The following is an 18,479-nucleotide window of genomic DNA, read 5'->3' as shown; positions in this document are numbered from 1 at the left end:
ATACGAGGCTAATCTTCTTGAATGGCAGTCAGTCTCAAGTAGAGTAATGTGGGCAAATATGAGAATGGGGAACTGGACAATGAGACTTATTTGTGCCTATGGTCCCACAGAAGGTTCTACTAAGGTAGAAGTGGAGGAATTTTTTGAGGCTTTAGAAAAAGCAACTGACACAATGAAAAAGGAAAAGTTGGTCCTTGTTGGGGATCTAAATAGTAGAGTAGGAAATGATTGTGAGACATACAAAAATATTTTGGGAAAATTTGGAGAAAAGAGCAAAGCTAATAATAATGGCAAATATCTGTTGGATTTCTGCTCAGGACATGGACTGGTTATTACTAACACCATGTTCCAACATAAAAATGTGCACAAATTCACATGGCGAGAAGAGGCTAGGAATAAAAAAAGTCTCATTGACTATGTTATTGTTGATAGTGATGTTTTCTCCCTGGTGCAGGACACCAGAGTGTACAGAGGATTTGAAATTGGAAGTGATCACTATTTAGTCTTGAGCAGGATAAAATTGAATTTCATATTGAAAAGAATAACATGTAAGAAAGTTTTAAAGCGAATAAAAGTTGAGCAGCTCTCAGATGTGAACTGTAGACTAAAATACAGAAATATTATTGAAAAGAAAATGAAAGAGTTTGAGAACAGGAATCAAACCTTGGAGATTCAGTGGCAAACTCTGAAGGAAACATTGATTGATTCTGCCAGAGAGGCATGTGGTGAGGTTGTGTGCAAGGATAAAAAAATCAGAACTCCCTGGTGGACACAGGAAGTTAAAGAGGCAGTGAAGGAAAAGAAGAAAGCATATCAAAAGTTCCTGGCAAATAAGTCAGCTTTTACTCTTACAGAATACAGAGACAAATGTAAGAAAGCTAAACAGTGTGTAAAACTAGCTAAACAAAAGTCATGGGAGGACTTTGGCAAGAATATAGAAAATAAATATCAAGAAGGTGGCAAAATATTTTGGAGGTTGTTGAAGAAGCTTAGGAATGGAGGAAAGAGTGCTGTAAAAGGAATTAGAGATGATAAAGGTGAAATGAAAACAGGAGAAAAAGATATCCTTGAAGTATGGAGTAATTACTTTGAAAAACTGCTAAATGAAACAAGCAGTGATGACAGCACAGTGATAAAAAACACTGACCAGGCATGCAGTCAGGAATACATATCCATACTTGAAGTAGAAAAAGCCATCAAAGGCTTGAAATGTGGAAAGGCAGCAGGAGTAGATGATATTCGACCAGAAATGCTGAAGTATGGTGGTATAAGAGTCTTACAGTGGCTGCACTGCATAGTTCAGAAAGCCTGGACAGAGGGACGAATTCCCGATGATTGGAGTAGAGCTCTCATAGTACCCATATATAAAAAGGGAAATAAAACTGAATGTGAGAATTACAGAGGTATTTCCCTACTGAGTGTTCCTGGCAAGATCTATGCAAGTATACTTGAGAAACGGTTGAGAAGAATTGTGGAAGAAAAGCTTGGTGAAGAACAAGCTGGATTCAGGCCAAATAGAGGCTGTCAGGATCAGATCTTCACTTTACGACAAATAGTCGAGAAAGCATGGGAATATAACAAAGATCTGTATTTAAGTTTTGTCGATTTGGAAAAGGCATATGACAAGGTCCCAAGAGAGAAGCTATTCAATACGCTGCAGTTATATGGTGTCAATGGGGCATTATATCAAGCAATACTTAGTCTTTATTTGAGTTGTGAGTCAGCAGTTAGAATTGAAGGAAGTACAGGAAGATGGTTTAATGTTAAATCTGGTGTGAGACAAGGATGTACATTATCCCCTCTGTTATTCATTATCTATATGGATCACATTATGAAGGAATGTGGTATTAAACCTGATATCAAAATTGGAGATGTTAATGTCAGCTCTTTGCTTTATGCGGATGATGTTATACTTCTAAATAAATCCGCTACAAGTCTGCAAGATTCTCTGACTAAATTGAATAGCTGTTGTAATAGATATGGTATGAAGGTCAGCAATAAAAAGACAAAGACAATGAAAATAGGCAGAATCATTGAAAATGTCAACTGTGTTGTGAATGGAGAACCTGTGGAACAAGTAAAACATTTCAGCTACTTAGGCACAATTTTTACTGAAGATGGTAAACTAAATATAGAAATAGACAACAGAATCAGCAAAGCTGGTATGGTGGGAAGTCAATTAAATAAATTCATATGGAATAAGAAAGAAATTAGTCGGAACACTAAATTAGCTGTATACAAGACTGTGTTCAAACCAATTTTAACTTATGGATCTGAGAGCTGGGTCAGAAGTAAAACACTTGACCAAAGACTAGAGACCGCAGATATGAGAGTCCTGAGAAAGATTAGAGGCTTGAACAGATGGCATCAATGGCAATATCATATTAAAAATGAGGATATTAGGAAAGAACTTGACATTGTCAGCATCCAGGAATGCGTTAGCAGAGCTAATCTCAGATGGTATGGTCACTTAAATAGAATGGGAGAGGAAAGATTAGCAAAACAAGTGTTCTCTGCCAGGTTGGCAGGAAAACGACCCAGAGGAAGACCAAGATATAGGTGGATTGATACAGTACAAAGTGCCTTAGACGATAGGAATATAAGATCTGATAATGTTGGAGTCTTGACAAGTAACAGACTGATTTGGAAGAAAATTGTAGATAGGAAGTTAGTAATGATGTAATTTTTTCATGTAGTACTGTCATATCCTGTACACCCCTTGAGGGTACATGGCAGGAATTTGATGATGATGATGATGATGATACATGGTGAATTAAAAAAATGACTGAAAGAGGTTTACAGGTTGGCTAAATATTGAAGTAAAGCAACAAAAGACATCTCCAAAGTGAAGCAGATTAAGGAAGCGGATGGAATTACAATAAGAAAAGCAAATTGTATTCAGATAATATTTTGAGAAGTTGATGAATGAGAAAAAGGCTATCTGAGGAAGAGGGACTACCAAATGATGGAATGACTAGGAAAAATAGTGAGAGCAATGGCCAAAATTAAGAGTGGAAAGGCTGCTAGATCAAATGAAATACCAGAAGAGGTCTGGAAAGAAGACCTCTTCTGGTAATTGCTACAGTCCTCTTCAAATGAAGTCATTTGAAAGAATCATAGATGAAAGGTTGAGAGAAGAAGTTAATATTGTAAAAGAACAGTTTGGTTTTATGCCTCAAACAGGAATTATGGATGCAGTATTTATTCTGAAGTAGGTGATCAAAAAGTACATAGAAGGACAAAGGCCATTACATGTCATTTTTATAGATCTAGAGAAAGTATATGACACAATACCTAGAGAAGAGATTGGAGGAGTCTAAAAGAAAAGTACCAGAAAAATATGTTAGACTGATACAGGAAATGTGCAAGCAACAGTTAGGAGCTGTTTGGGAATAACAGAGTTTTGAGGTAACAGTTGGCTTACATCAGGATTCAGCAATCAGTCCTTTGAGAGTAAGTCAGAGAGAGAGAGAGCACCTTGGAGTATGTTATATGCAGACGATACTGTACTGTGAACAGAAACAAGAGAGGAAGTGGAATAAAAGCTGATAATATGGAACAGAGTATTGGAAGAAAAAGTTAGTAGAAGAAAAACTGAATATCTGGTGTGTGATCAAAATGTTGACATTGAAGATGTAGTGCTGAATGGATAGGTCATCAATGAGGAGCCAAGAAAGTGAAATAATCCTTGCTAGGAGGAAACCATCATTCCATATACTTCATTCTTCCATTCATAAAGCCAATATTCTTTTTTTTTTTTTTTCTTGGAAAAGCATGTTAAGGTAGCCGAAGTAAAAAAAATTTTTTTTTTTTAATTCAGCATATTGCAAGTTATCTGAATGCAGATAACTTGCTTCTTGCTTAATGGCAGTCAAGCCATCTAAGTCTCTCCTAAAAGCTATTGAGCAGACCTTCTACTCGTTCATACTTAGAATCTCACATCTTGATACTACAACTGCAACATAACCTGAAAATAAGGTAGAACTTCTGGCATCCAACTCTTTCTTAGAGTTGAAATGCAGAACAAAACAAACTGCTTCTTAATTTATCAGAACAACTCATTAAATACTTCCTCTGATCTATCATCAGAAAGACAGCAGAAGAATCTATAGCAGTTTGGATATTAAAAGCATCAGGGAACGCTGGGTGATACTGGCATTAATTATTGCCGCCCTGGTTGGCCAAGCATATTTGCTCTCTAGCCAAAAGGCTGCAGGTTTGAATCCTGCATTGGACATGGATGTTTGTAATTGTCTGTGGAAATACTAGTGGTGGTCGGCGGTAGATGGCATCAGTGTAGTTGTGGTCAGTTGGTGGAGACAGAGTTGTAGAGCAGGTGCCCTCCCTCAATGAGTCTTTGGACTCCCTGGAGGTGTCAAATAATAATAATAAAATATCCCGCCCTCCAAATTGTGGTCAAAATTTTAAATCCAGTATAAACACCTACCATCCTATATAATTTTTACAAGATGTCATACTCATCTGCAGGCCTAGCCTAGCCTACATTCAACCCATTCCAGAAAAGAGACAGAAAAATCAGACATTCAACTATTACCTCCAATGCCCATGTGGATGGATAATATTAAAAGCCCTTACTATCTGGAGGCCAACTGGTTACATTTAGTGATCATCACTAAATCTGGTTGGCATACAGACCTAACATCCATCAAATCCTATAACTTTTTCCTGGAATGATTATTAGGATAATTCCTCAGGAATTCTCATTGTTTTATTTTACTTTACAAATTTGATACAATGAGAGTTATACTGGAATGCTTAAGGGTCAAAGTTGTATAACTAGGAGGAGGTCTCCACGTAGCCTTTTAAAGATGCAGAGAACTGACCAGGGGTTCTGAACTAATGTCCAATCCTCGCCTTCTCATGGTACACCCTGTTAGATATCTATCTGGATGCTGAATGAACGAATAAATGAATATTTGAGATTTAGCTGACCAAAGTGTATTCTTATTGGCTGGGTGACACATGGCCAGAATTTCACGCTGGCTGGGGCGTCACCCAGTTAAACAATTCATTCAGCCAGAAAGAGGCATGCAGAGAGATTGTAAGGATAGAAAAATCAGATTCCATGGTGGGCTCAGGAAGTTAAAGAGGAAGTCAAGAAAAAGAAGCACATGGAAAGTTCCTAGCAAATAAATCAGTTTGACTGCAGTTATGAGTCAAAAACTCCCTGTACTTCTTTCCCACTAGAACTTTCCATGGATTATAGGCACAAATAAATCTAATTATTTAATTTCAATTTTGCAATTTGCCTACATCAGTCTACTTGAAATTGACTACCATTCAAGTTTATCTTCTTGCAAAACTGAATACTACAGCTACACTCCTTTTTTATCAATATATCCTGGTGTGACATGACTTATTCATTTTTTGTGATAATTTAAAACAGTTCATTATACTAGAGATGATATGCTGTTAAGCATATCATCTCTAGTATAATGTTTGTCTTGAATAAGCAGGCAACTGTTATACATCCTTACCTTATTTCAATCTAGTCTGCAATGTTTGTACTGCTTATAAAAGAGGAACTTATAAAATGGCTGAACCATTTTATAAGTTCCTCTAATTATGTTGACAGGATATTTCTAATTCCTCTACTAGTTCCACCGATTCATCTCAAGTATTATGTCTATCTTTAATTCTGTTCAGTCACTTCTCTGATGGAGGCCTTGTTTAAACATGCAATGCTCCAGGCAGCATGATATTTGATCTTATACAAATAAGATCAAAAATCATGTATGCATTGTTTAGCCAATACAGAATACGGCTGGTCAGCTAAATTCCATATTGCCAGCCCAGCTCAATAACTAAAAAAAAAAAAAACACTATGTGAATGGGAGAATTAACATTAAGTTAGAGGTCCTGATCAGTTTTCTGACATCTAGCTTTACCGAAGCTTAAGAGACTTTCATTTTGTGGTAACTGTGTTTTAATTTTAATAAAATGTTATTTACAGTGAGTTACATAATAGCAATTCAACCAATAAGGATGAAATAATTTGGTATTAGAATGTACAGTATAGTCATCAGGAGGGAGGTGTATGTTAAGATAATAGTGAAAACTGCAATTGCAAACATTTGAATGAATTTTGTATTTCAAATTGGTGGGTGAAAAGGCCAAATATTAACAAGTCAGATGTCTTATAATTCACAATACAAGTTTTCATTGCTGTTGTTTTTTTTCCTCTTTGAAAATGGTGATAATACAGAAATTTTGAAATAAAATCTGAATTCAGCAAACACAAATTTATACAGATCATGTTTTGATTGCAAAAAATTGACCCCACACTTCTAAATCCCACAGAAGATCACATGGCTATCCTCATTTAACCAACTAAGAAAATCTCAAAATTGATTCTTTGAATCCTGTTACATGTTATTAAAATTATGATTAGGACAATGTAATATTAACAGATGGCACCAAAGGAAGTTGAGAATTTACCCCTGCATTAAAACACATCCGGAAGTTTGTTCTCTGCATTCCATACAGGCTAAGTGATTTCTTCTTTCTTTTCTTCAACTATTAAGTGACTCAAACTCACAGGAAACATGCTCTCATTAGAAAGCACGACTACAATACGAAACAACTGAGATGACAAGAGTATAATAATATATGGAGAAGTATAAGAAAAAAGAATGAAGCCCCAAAACAGTTAGTCAGGCCTGCTTTGCTAGTGAGTAAAGTTATATGAATTAAAAGCAAACTCACATGACATACAATGAGCAAACAGAAAGGATGACAACCCAATTACAAAGGACAGCAGAAAATTACAATATTGTAGTTTGCTGAGACTTTTCATAGGGGTGACCATAAAAATAACAAATATGTGGATATCATCATCATAACACTTATTACGGGTATAGACCATATCGGTCTGTTCAGGTCTCAATATCCATCCAATATCCTTTTTTGAGGTCTACACTGCCTTCTCTTTCCAATTAGCTTACATTTTAGTATTTGTTTAGGATGTTGAGTGTTGGCCATTCGGTTTACATATTCAATCCATTTTTGTTTATAATTGTTTGGTTTTTCTTCTATTGATTTTGTTTTTAGTTCTTTTAAAATGTCTTCGTTCCTTCTTTGATCTAATAATGTGTATTTTGCAGTTCTTCTCATAAATCTCATTTCACTTGTTTTTATTCTTTGTTTATCTTGCTTGTTAATTGCCCAAATTTCACTGTCATTATTATATGGGCATTACTTTAGCAGTGCCCATATAATAATGTGGGCACTGCTAAAGTATTGTATATTTTCAAGCATTTCTTTTTGTACTATATTTGGGTTGAGTGTTCTATTTATCAGGCCTATAATCTGTAAAAATTTTTGAAGTTTTTAATTTTATGTCTTTTTTTCCTTCATATGATATTTCACATCCAAGGTAACTGAAAGTATTTATCTGTTCTATTATTTTATTATTGATAACTATTTTGCTTCTAACTGGAGTTTGTCTACAAAATGCCATTGTTTTAGTTTTGTCAATGGAAATTCATTTCAAACTGTTCTACTACAATGTTTAAATTATATATATATATATTGCTCTTTGTAAATTGTCCTCCTTATCTCATCATCTGCAAATAACAGCATATTTATTTTGTTATTCTGGGAAATTTCTATACCTTGATTGTTTAAGATGTTCCACTGTATTAATATTTCATTAATGTAAATATAGGGGTGCTCAAGGATCAAAGCTGTATAACCGAGAGGAGACCTCCACATAGCCTTTAAAGGAATGCGGAGTACCGACCAGGGCTTCTGACCTAATGTCCAATCCTCACCTTCTCGTGGTGCACCCTGTTGGGTATCTACCTGGATACTGAATGAACAGGGATGGGCTGACAGTTTGGGATTTAGCCGACCAAATTGTATTCTTACTGGCTTAAACCAAAATACAAAATGATGGTACAACATGACAAAATTTCATGAAATGGCAATATCATATTAAAAATGAGGATATTAGGAAAGAACTTGACATTGTCAGCATCCAGGAATGCAATAGCAGAGCTAATCTAAGATGGTATGGTAACTTAAACAGAATGGGCGAGGAAAGATTAGCAAAACAAGTGTTCTCTGTCAGGTTGGCAGGAAAACAACCCAGAGGAAGACCAAGATATGGTGGATTGATACTGTACAAAGTTCCTTAGATGATAGAAATATAAGAAATGATAATGTTGGAGTCTTGACAAGTAACAGACTAATTTGGAGGAAAATTGTAGATAGGAAGTTAGTAATGATGTAAATTTATCATGTAGTACTATCATATCCTGTACACCCCTTGAGGGTACATGGCAGGAATTTGATGATGAGATGTAAATATTGAAAAGTGTTGGAGGAAGAGGGCATCCCTGTCTTACTCCTTGGTTTATAGATTGTTTTCCAGACAACTTTTCATTTATTTTCATTTCATTATCTTTATATATTCAATATTGCATGTAGTAAAATATTAGGTATATTTATTCTTTGTAATATATAAAACAGTATATATCTTTTTACTTTGTCAAATGCTTTTTCGTAATCTATAAACAAAAGATGAGTTTCCAAATTAAATTCTCTTCTTTTTTCTATAAGTAGTTTTAAACAGAAAGCTGCATCCATTATAGAGCATCCTTTTCTAAATCCATTTTGACATTATAATAATATTTTTTCATTTTTAGTTTTTCATTAGGTATACTGCTATATATTTTGTAGCATGTATTCAATAAACTAATACCTCTGTAGTTAGCAGGTTTTCTTTTATCCCCTCTTTTTAAAATATACATATTACTATGCTTGTATTCCATTCTATTGGTATTTGTCCATTTGTATATATTTTATTTAAAAATTTTAGTAATCTTAGATGAAATTTTTTTCCAGCAAATTTATAAAGTTCAGAGTTTATCCCATCTTCTCCTGCTGATTTGCCATTTTTTATTTTATTTAGGTTGTACTTTAATTCTTTCATTGTTATGATATCATTTAAGGTATTTTGTAAGTTTCTAGTGTAATTATTTTTGATGCCAGTATTATCTGTCCAAAGATCTGTAAAGTAATCCAAGAATTCTTTTACATCTATTTCACAATTTATAATTGCAGTTTCTTTTATATCTGCATTCATGTGTTTTAGTCTTTTGTGTGCACTGGGTTTTATTTTGGATATGTCATTTTCTAGATATGATACAAATTTTTCCCAGCTTTCTCTGTCTCTCTTTCTGGTTTCACTTTTGCTATTGCTCGTCTTTTTTTATATTCAACTTCGTGTTTTTGTTTTTTGCTACTTAACCATCTTTTAAAAGCCAGCTTTTTATTTTCAATTATTGTTTTTATTTCCTTGTCCCATATATGTAATTTCTTATTTTTATGATATTTTTTGTTTGTTCCTAGACTTTCATATGCTGTTGATTGGATAATTTCTTTTATATTATTCCATTCTTTGTCAATCTCTTCATTTTCTTGTATTTTTTCTAAGTACTTATTAATCCTCTGTTAGTATAAATTTCTTATACTCGAATCATTTAGTAGTCTTACTTTGTAATTAGATTTTGTTTCTCTAGTTTGCTTATTTTTTTATATTTTTTGTAGCCAGTTTGGTGGATATCTTAGTTTTGCCTGTACTAAATAGTGATCTGTGTCAATTTCTAGCCCTCTTCTAACTTTAACATCTAGAAAGAGGTTTGCTGCTTATTCAGTTGCTATAAAGTAGTCTATTATTGATTTTTGTCATCTTGCACACCGTACATAAATAAATAGATATATTTATGTATATTTATCATCATCATCATCATCATCAAATTCCTGCCATGTACCCTCAAGGGGTGTATAGGATATGACAGTACTACATGAAAAAATTACATCATTACTAACTTCCTATCTACAATTTTCCTCCAAATCAGTCTATTACTTGTCAAGACTCCAACATTATCAGATCTTATATTTCTATCGTCTAAGGCACTTTGTACCGTATCAATCCACCTATATCTTGGTCTTCCTCTGGGTCGTTTTCCTGCCAACCTGGCAGAGAACACTTGTTTTGCTAATCTTTCCTCTCCCATTCTATTTAAGTGACCATACCATCTGAGATTAGCTCTGCTAACGCATTCCTGGATGCTGACAATGTCAAGTTCTTTCCTAATATCCTCATTTTTAATATGATATTGCCATTGATGCCATCTGTTCACGCCTCTAATCTTTCTCAGGACTCTCATATCTGCGGTCTCTAGTCTTTGGTCAAGTGTTTTACTTCTGACCCAGCTCTCAGATCCATAAGTTAAAATTGGTTTGAACACAGTCTTGTATACAGCTAATTTAGTGTTCCGACTAATTTCTTTCTTATTCCATATGAATTTATTCAATTGACTTCCCACGATACCAGCTTTGCTGATTCTGTTGTCTATTTCTATATTTAGTTTACCATCTTCAGTAAAAATTGTGCCTAAGTAGCTGAAATGTTTTACTTGTTCCACAGGTTCTCCATTCACAACACAGTTGACATTTTCAATGATTCTGCCTATTTTCATTGTCTTTGTCTTTTTATTGCTGACCTTCATACCATATCTATTACAACAGCTATTCAATTTAGTCAGAGAATCTTGCAGACTTGTAGCGGATTTATTTAGAAGTATAACATCATCCGCATAAAGCAAAGAGCTGACATTAACATCTCCAATTTTGATATCAGGTTTAATACCACATTCCTTCATAATGTGATCCATATAGATAATGAATAACAGAGGGGATAATGTACATCCTTGTCTCACACCAGATTTAACATTAAACCATCTTCCTGTACTTCCTTCAATTCTAACTGCTGACTCACAACTCAAATAAAGACTAAGTATTGCTTGATATAATGCCCCATTGACACCATATAACTGTAGCGTATTGAATAGCTTCTCTCTTGGCACCTTGTCATATGCCTTTTCCAAATCGACAAAACTTAAATACAGATCTTTGTTATATTCCCATGCTTTCTCGACTATTTGTCGTAAAGTGAAGATCTGATCCTGACAGCCTCTATTTGGCCTGAATCCAGCTTGTTCTTCACCAAGCTTTTCTTCCACAATTCTTCTCAACCGTTTCTCAAGTATACTTGCATAGATCTTGCCAGCAACACTCAGTAGGGAAATACCTCTGTAATTCTCACATTCAGTTTTATTTCCCTTTTTATATATGGGTACTATGAGAGCTCTACTCCAATCATCGGGAATTCGTCCCTCTGTCCAGGCTTTCTGAACTATGCAGTGCAGCAACTGTAAGACTCTTATACCACCATACTTCAGCATTTCTGGTCGAATATCATCTACTCCTGCTGCCTTTCCACATTTCAAGCCTTTGATGGCTTTTTCTACTTCAAGTATGGATATGTATTCCTGACTGCATGCCTGGTCAGTGTTTTTTATCACTGTGCTGTCATCACTGCTTGTTTCATTTAGCAGTTTTTCAAAGTAATTACTCCATACTTCAAGGATATCTTTTTCTCCTGTTTTCATTTCACCTTTATCATCTCTAATTCCTTTTACAGCACTCTTTCCTCCATTCCTAAGCTTCTTCAACAACCTCCAGAATATTTTGCCACCTTCTTGATATTTATTTTCTATATTCTTGCCAAAGTCCTCCCATGACTTTTGTTTAGCTAGTTTTACACATTGTTTAGCTTTCTTACATTTGTCTCTGTATTCTGTAAGAGTAAAAGCTGACTTATTTGCCAGGAACTTTTGATATGCTTTCTTCTTTTCCTTCACTGCCTCTTTAACTTCCTGTGTCCACCAGGGAGTTCTGATTTTTTTATCTTTGCACACAACCTCACCACATGCCTCTCTGGCAGAATCAATCAATGTTTCCTTCAGAGTTTGCCACTGAATCTCCAAGGTTTGATTCCTGTTCTCAAACTCTTTCATTTTCTTTTCAATAATATTTCTGTATTTTAGTCTACAGTTTACATCTGAGAGCTGCTCAACTTTTATTCGCTTTAAAACTTTCTTACATGTTATTCTTTTCAATATGAAATTCAATTTTATCCTGCTCAAGACTAAATAGTGATCACTTCCAATTTCAAATCCTCTGTACACTCTGGTGTCCTGCACCAGGGAGAAAACATCACTATCAACAATAACATAGTCAATGAGACTTTTCTTATTCCTAGCCTCTTCTCTCCATGTGAATTTGTGCACATTTTTATGTTGGAACATGGTGTTAGTAATAACCAGTCCATGTCCTGAGCAGAAATCCAACAGATATTTGCCATTATTATTAGCTTTGCTCTTTTCTCCAAATTTTCCCAAAATATTTTTGTATGTCTCACAATCATTTCCTACTCTACTATTTAGATCCCCAACAAGGACCAACTTTTCCTTTTTCATTGTGTCAGTTGCTTTTTCTAAAGCCTCAAAAAATTCCTCCACTTCTACCTTAGTAGAACCTTCTGTGGGACCATAGGCACAAATAAGTCTCATTGTCCAGTTCCCCATTCTCATATTTGCCCACATTACTCTACTTGAGACTGACTGCCATTCAAGAAGATTAGCCTCGTATTTTGTGTTGAATACTATGGCTACTCCTTCTTTTCCTTGATTGTTATTGCCTGAATATAACATTTTGTATTTATTGCTCAGAAAGATTTCACCAGTTTTAGTCTTTTTTGTTTCAGTCACACCTATTATGTCGATCTGGTACTTATCTAATTCCTCAGCTAGCTCCATTTCTTTGCCATTCAGGCTTCTTACGTTGATAGTACCGATCTTTAACTCTGGTGATGTTGAGTTGGGGTTTGTTTTCAGATTTGTTCCAGTAGCTGACTTTTCGCTGTTCGCCCTGGTTCCCTGGCGAAAACAACGGGGGCCTTGTTTAACCGGGCGACGCCCCAGCCGGCATGAAATTTTGTCATGTTGTACCATCATTTTTTATTTTGGTTTAACCAATAAGAATACAATTTGGTCGGCTAAATCCCAAATTGCCAGCCCATCCTCGTTCGTTCAGTATCAAAGTAGATACCCAACAGGGTGCACCACGAGAAGGTGAGGATTGGACATTAGGTCAGAAGCCCTGGTCGGTTCTCCGCATTCCTTTAAAGGCTATGTGGAGGTCTCCTCTCAGTTATACAGCTTTGACCCTTTTGTAAAATGTATTCATTATTTATAAATTATTATATATTGTATAATCAATGAGTAGCTTTCCATTTTTGTTTACTGTTGGTTCTCCAAAATTTTGTATATTATTGTTAATTTTTTTCATTCCTATTATGGCATTAAGATCTCCAGCTATAATTATATGGTCTGTTTTATTTAATTTTTCATATATTCCTTGTAACTCTTTGTAAAAGTAATCATTTTCTTCTTCTTTTCTTTCTTCAGGGGCATACACAAATATGTGGATATCAATTAGCATGAAAATGAATTTCCTTAAATGTAAATTTTCATTATAAATTTATTTTATCATTGATATTTTTAAAATCAATGAACTTAAATTACCACAAATGCAACTGTGCAAATTGGTTAAGGCTAAACCATACCTCTTTCTCAGAAATTAAAGCACTTTCTTTTAAAACGGTGCCCACTGAAAAACCTAAATTAAGGGGAAAAATTACATAAAATATCAGAAATATGAATGAATCAATAAATGCAAAACTTCCACTTTTTTTTATACTCAACCAGATTTCAAATCAATAATTTTTATACAAATATAATGTAAGGCAATATGAAGTGATCGATTATAACAAGCCTATCTGTTTGTAATTATCCTTAAAGTAAAAATTTTTGCAAAAATCTTAAATACTAAACAAAATGAAGTAATATTAGGTGAAACAAAATAAGGAAAAAACATGAAACAATACAAATACAAAGTGACAAACGTGTGTGTGTGTGGTCAAAGTAAACAATTTTAATTTGTTTAGTTCATCTGGCCTGGTTGGCTAAGCGATTAATGTATTCACTCTATAACCAACAGACTGCAGGTTCAAATCTTACTGTGGGCATGGATATATGTTACAGTATTTAGGTGAGAGATAAAATTCATTGTCCTGTGCGAGGCTTACTGAAGGCTGTTCAGGCTTTCAATAAGGAGGCCTGAAGTGATCTGAAAAAGTTCCACATTTGGTCTCTATAGTAAGGTTTCCAGACCAGGTTGAAAAAACTAAATAAATAAAATAAATAATAATAAAAAAAAGTACAAATATATATATATAATATAAAGTGCATTCTCTCCTTCTAATATAAAGTAAAAAAAAAAAAAAGTTATTTCATATATTGCAATTCTCAATCCCTTATATATCTCATCATCATCAAATTCCTGACATGCACCCTCAAGGGGTGTACAGGATATGACAGTACTACATGAAAAATTTACATCATTACTAAATTCCTATCTACAATTTTCCTCCAAATTAGTCTATTACTTGTCAAGACTCCAATATTATCATTATCAGATCTTATATTTCTATCGTCTAAGGCACATTGTACTGTATCAATCCACCTATATCTTGGTCTTCCTCTGGGTCATTTTCCTGCCAACCTGGCAGAGAACACTTGTTTTGCTAATCTTTCCTCGCCCATTCTGATTAAGTGACCATACCACCTGAGATTAGCTCTGCTAACGCACTGCTGGATGCCGACAATGTCAAGTTCTTTCCTAATATCCTCGTTTTTAATATGATATTGCCACTGATGCCATCTGTTCATGCTTCTAATCTTTCTCAGGACTCTCATATCTGCGGTCTCTAGTCTTTGGTCAAGTGTTTTACTTCTGACCCAGCTCTCAGATCCATAAGTTAAAACTGGTTTGAACACTATCTTGTATACAGCTAATTTAGTGTTCCAACTAATTTCTCTTATTCCATAAGAATTTATTCAATTGACTTCCCACCCTTTGTTGATTCTGTTGTCTATTTCCATATTTAATTTATCATCTTCACTAAAAATCGTGCCGTAGCTGAAATGTTTTACTTGTTCCACAGGTAAAACATTTCAGTTTTACCTGTGGAAAAATGTTGTGAATTCCCCGTTCACAACACAGTTGACATTTTCAACAATTCTACCTATTTTCATTGTCTTTGTCTTTTTAATGCTGACATTACAACAGTTTTTCAATTTAGTCAGGGAATCTTGCAAACTTGTAGCAGATTTATTCAGAAGTATAACATCATCCGCATAAAGCAAAGAGCTGACATTAACATCTCCAATTCTGATATGTTTAATACCACTTTCCTTCATAATGATCCATATAGATAATGAATAACACAGGGGATAATGTACATCCTTGTCTCACACCAGATTTAACATTAAACCATCTTCCTGTACATCCTTCAATTCTAACTGCTGACTTACAACTCAAACAAAGACTAAGTATTGCTTGATATAATGCCCCATTGACACCATATAACTGTAGTGTATTGAATTGCTTCTCTCTGGGCACCTTGTAATATGCCTTTTCCAGATCAACAAAACTTAAATACAGATCTTTGTTATATTCCCATGCTTTTTCAACTATTTGTCGTAAAGTGAAGATCTGATCCGGACAGCCTCTATTTGGCCTGAGTCCAGCTTGTTCTTCACCAAGCTTTTCTTCCACAATTCTTCTCAACCTTTCCTCAAGTATACTTGCATAGACACTCAGTAGGGAAATACCTCTGTAATTCTCATATTAAGTTTTATTTCCCTTTTAATACATGGGCACTATTAGAGCTCTGCTCCAATCATCGGGAATTCGTCCCTCTGTCCAGGCTTTCTGAACTATGCAGTGCAGCCACTGTATGACTTTTGTACTACCATACTTCAGGCATTTCTGGTCGAATATCATCTACTCCTGCTGCTTTTCCACATTTCAAGCTTTTGATGGCTTTTTCTACTTCACGTATGGATATGTATTCTTGACGGTATGCCTGTTGAGTGTTTTTTTACCAGTGTGCTATCACTGCTTTCATTTAGCAATATTTCAAAGTAATTACTCCATACTTCAAGGATATCTTTTTCTCCTGTTTTCATGTCACCTTTATCATCTCTAACTCCTTTTACAGCACTCGTTCCTCCATTTCTAAGCTTCTTTAACAACCTCCAGAATATCTTACCACCTTCTTGATATTTATTTTCTATGTCCTTGCCAAAGTCCTCCCATGACTTTTGTTTAGCTAGTTTTACACAATGTTTCGCTTTCTTACATTTGTCTCTGTATTCTCTAAGAGCAAAAGCTGACTTATTTGCCAGGAACTTTTGATATGATTTCTTCTTTTCCTTCACTGCCTCTTTAACTTCCTGTGTCCACCATGGAGTTCTGATTTTTCTATCCTTGCAGACAACCTCACCACATGCCTCTCTGGCTGAATCAATCAGGATTTTCTTCAAGGCTTGCCACTGATTCTCCAAGGTTTGGTTCCTGTTCTCAAACTCTTTCATTTTTTCTTCAATAATCTTTGTGTATGTTAGTCTACAGTTCACATCTGAGAGCTGCTCAACTTTTATTCTTTCTTACATGTTATTCTTTTCAATATGAAATTCAATTTTTTCCTGCTCAAGACAAAATAGTGATTGCTTCCAATTTCAAATCCTCTGTACACTCTTGAGTCCTGCACCAGGGAGAAAACGTGCATTCAGGAACACTGACTTGGTTGTTTTGATACATTTAACTGCTCAACTTTTATTTGCTTTAAAACTTTCTTACATGTTATTCTTTTCAATATGAAATTCAATTTTAACCTGCTCAAGACTAAATAGTGATCGTTTCCAATTTCAAATCCTCTGTACACTCTGGTGTCCTGCACCAGGGAGAGAACGTGCGTTCAGGAACACTGACTCGGTTGTTTTGATACGTTTTTATAAAGAGATTTAATGACAAAAACCGAGAATAATTGTAAGGCTTTAATGATATCAAACACTACTAATTTCGGCTTTTGACAGCCTTCTTCAGGTGTCTTCTAAAAATAGGAAACAGCAATAAAAACACTGAAGTTTAAAACTGAGAAGCACAGGAAAATTGCAGTACATAACTGACATGAAAAAACGTATTTATATTTAAGTTGTTCTTTCAAACATGGCATTGTTTGTTGAGTGCGTGCTTGCAGACTCTCGTGAATGCCAGTACTGAAAAACAGCAAAGTGGCTATCAGGGATGTTGTAGCTCAAATTGTTATTTAAATGTTCACGATTAAGGATGATTTCTCTGGACTCCACAATTTTTCTTTCAAACTCATCATGGCAATGAAAGATGTTTTCGGATCTATCCCAGCAGACTGAATGACTCTGGTGTTCATCATCAGGATTGTTCGAGAAAAGACCATGACTCTCTTGAGTTCCTCCATATGTAATTCAATAGATTTGTTTAACTAAAATAAGGGATACTACAATCACACCATATCTTATATATGCCAGGATATTTCAGATTATGATGATGAGGCTTTGGATGGCTTACTAGCGAACAGATTTTTGGAAGTGTAGTGAATAAGGTCCTGATGTTGTACTTCTAAGAACTTTAGCTAATTTTTTGGAAACTGAACTGATGTATGGGATGGAGATGTTACCCTTGAAGTTGGTTATTTCTTCAGTGCGGTGGCTAGGAGGATTTAGAAGAAATTTTTTTAATGGTTTTATCAGAATACCCATTTTGTCTAAAGACATGTGAGAGGTAATTAATTTCTTTTTGAAGTTCATCTAAGTAGATGAACTTCAAAAGAGGGTAAAAGGAAGATGATAATGAGATATAAATAATAATAGAAAAAAAAATCTTAGTCCACACACTTTAGGTTTACAATATTCTGTGGATGGAGGTCACACATGATAAGTTTGCAGTAATTAATTCAGGAAGTTTCTGATTATCAAAGATATTTAATGCAAATTTCACCAAGTATACATGCTTTTCCAAACAAGCTTAAAGTAGTTTTAGTGCATTTTCTCTTTCCAATATAATGTAAAAAAAAATTACTTAACCTACTGCAAATCTGAACCTCTAATAGGTAAAAATTAACCTCTAAACGCATAGTTATGTATTCCAGCAACCAAGAAAATCAAAACTAAAAGAAAAAAAAAAAATGTTTGCAATTAGTATGTGTACGGGGCAGTGTGGACACAGCAAAGTAACCAACTCAGCACACCTTAGTGCGTCATCGTAATTAAGATGTAAAATTCCATTTATTTTGCATCTAAATTATGAGGAACGTAGCAAATTATGTGTCCTGGTAATTGTTTATTTCTTCTTCAGGAATAAAAACATTCTAAAGTGTTATCATCTTTCTGTCCAAAGTATGGAATGAAATATTTGTTTTAGTCACCAATAATCTAGTTTCACAAAATAGATGTTAATGTGGTAATGTACAGGTTAAGACACCAGTGTACCTTGTATAACTGGATGTTATTACATTAACAAATCATTAATGAAAAGAAACAGAGATAACAGTACTACCATTTTAACATTACTATTAATGAGAATAAGAGCCAAATAAATGCATAATAAAATTATTTAGTCATCAGGGAAAGATGAGAGTAACTATATTAGCACTAAACATACCT

The 18,479-nt window shown here is 34.6% G+C and overlaps 1 protein-coding gene across 4 annotated transcripts in view; it reads right to left on the bottom strand.

Moving 5' to 3' along the window:
* LOC150094624 (ATP-dependent RNA helicase DDX54) overlaps positions 1 to 18,479 on the bottom strand; it is a 350,258-nt gene that overhangs the window by 257,608 nt on the left and 74,171 nt on the right. For all 4 annotated transcript variants that reach the window (XM_090411066.1, XM_090411065.1, XM_090411067.1 and 1 more), the window contains exon 3: positions 13,499 to 13,551. In XM_090411066.1, the coding sequence (XP_090267192.1) occupies positions 13,499 to 13,551 (53 nt within the window). The remainder of the gene's footprint in view (positions 1 to 13,498; positions 13,552 to 18,479) is intronic.

This window comes from Typopeltis vanoorti, chromosome 21 (assembly GCF_054136105.1).
Source record: "Typopeltis vanoorti isolate ZY-2024b chromosome 21, IOZ_Tvanoo_1.0, whole genome shotgun sequence".
Lineage (NCBI taxonomy): Eukaryota > Metazoa > Arthropoda > Arachnida > Uropygi > Thelyphonidae > Typopeltis > Typopeltis vanoorti.
This window is presented reverse-complemented; position numbering and strand designations above follow the sequence as displayed.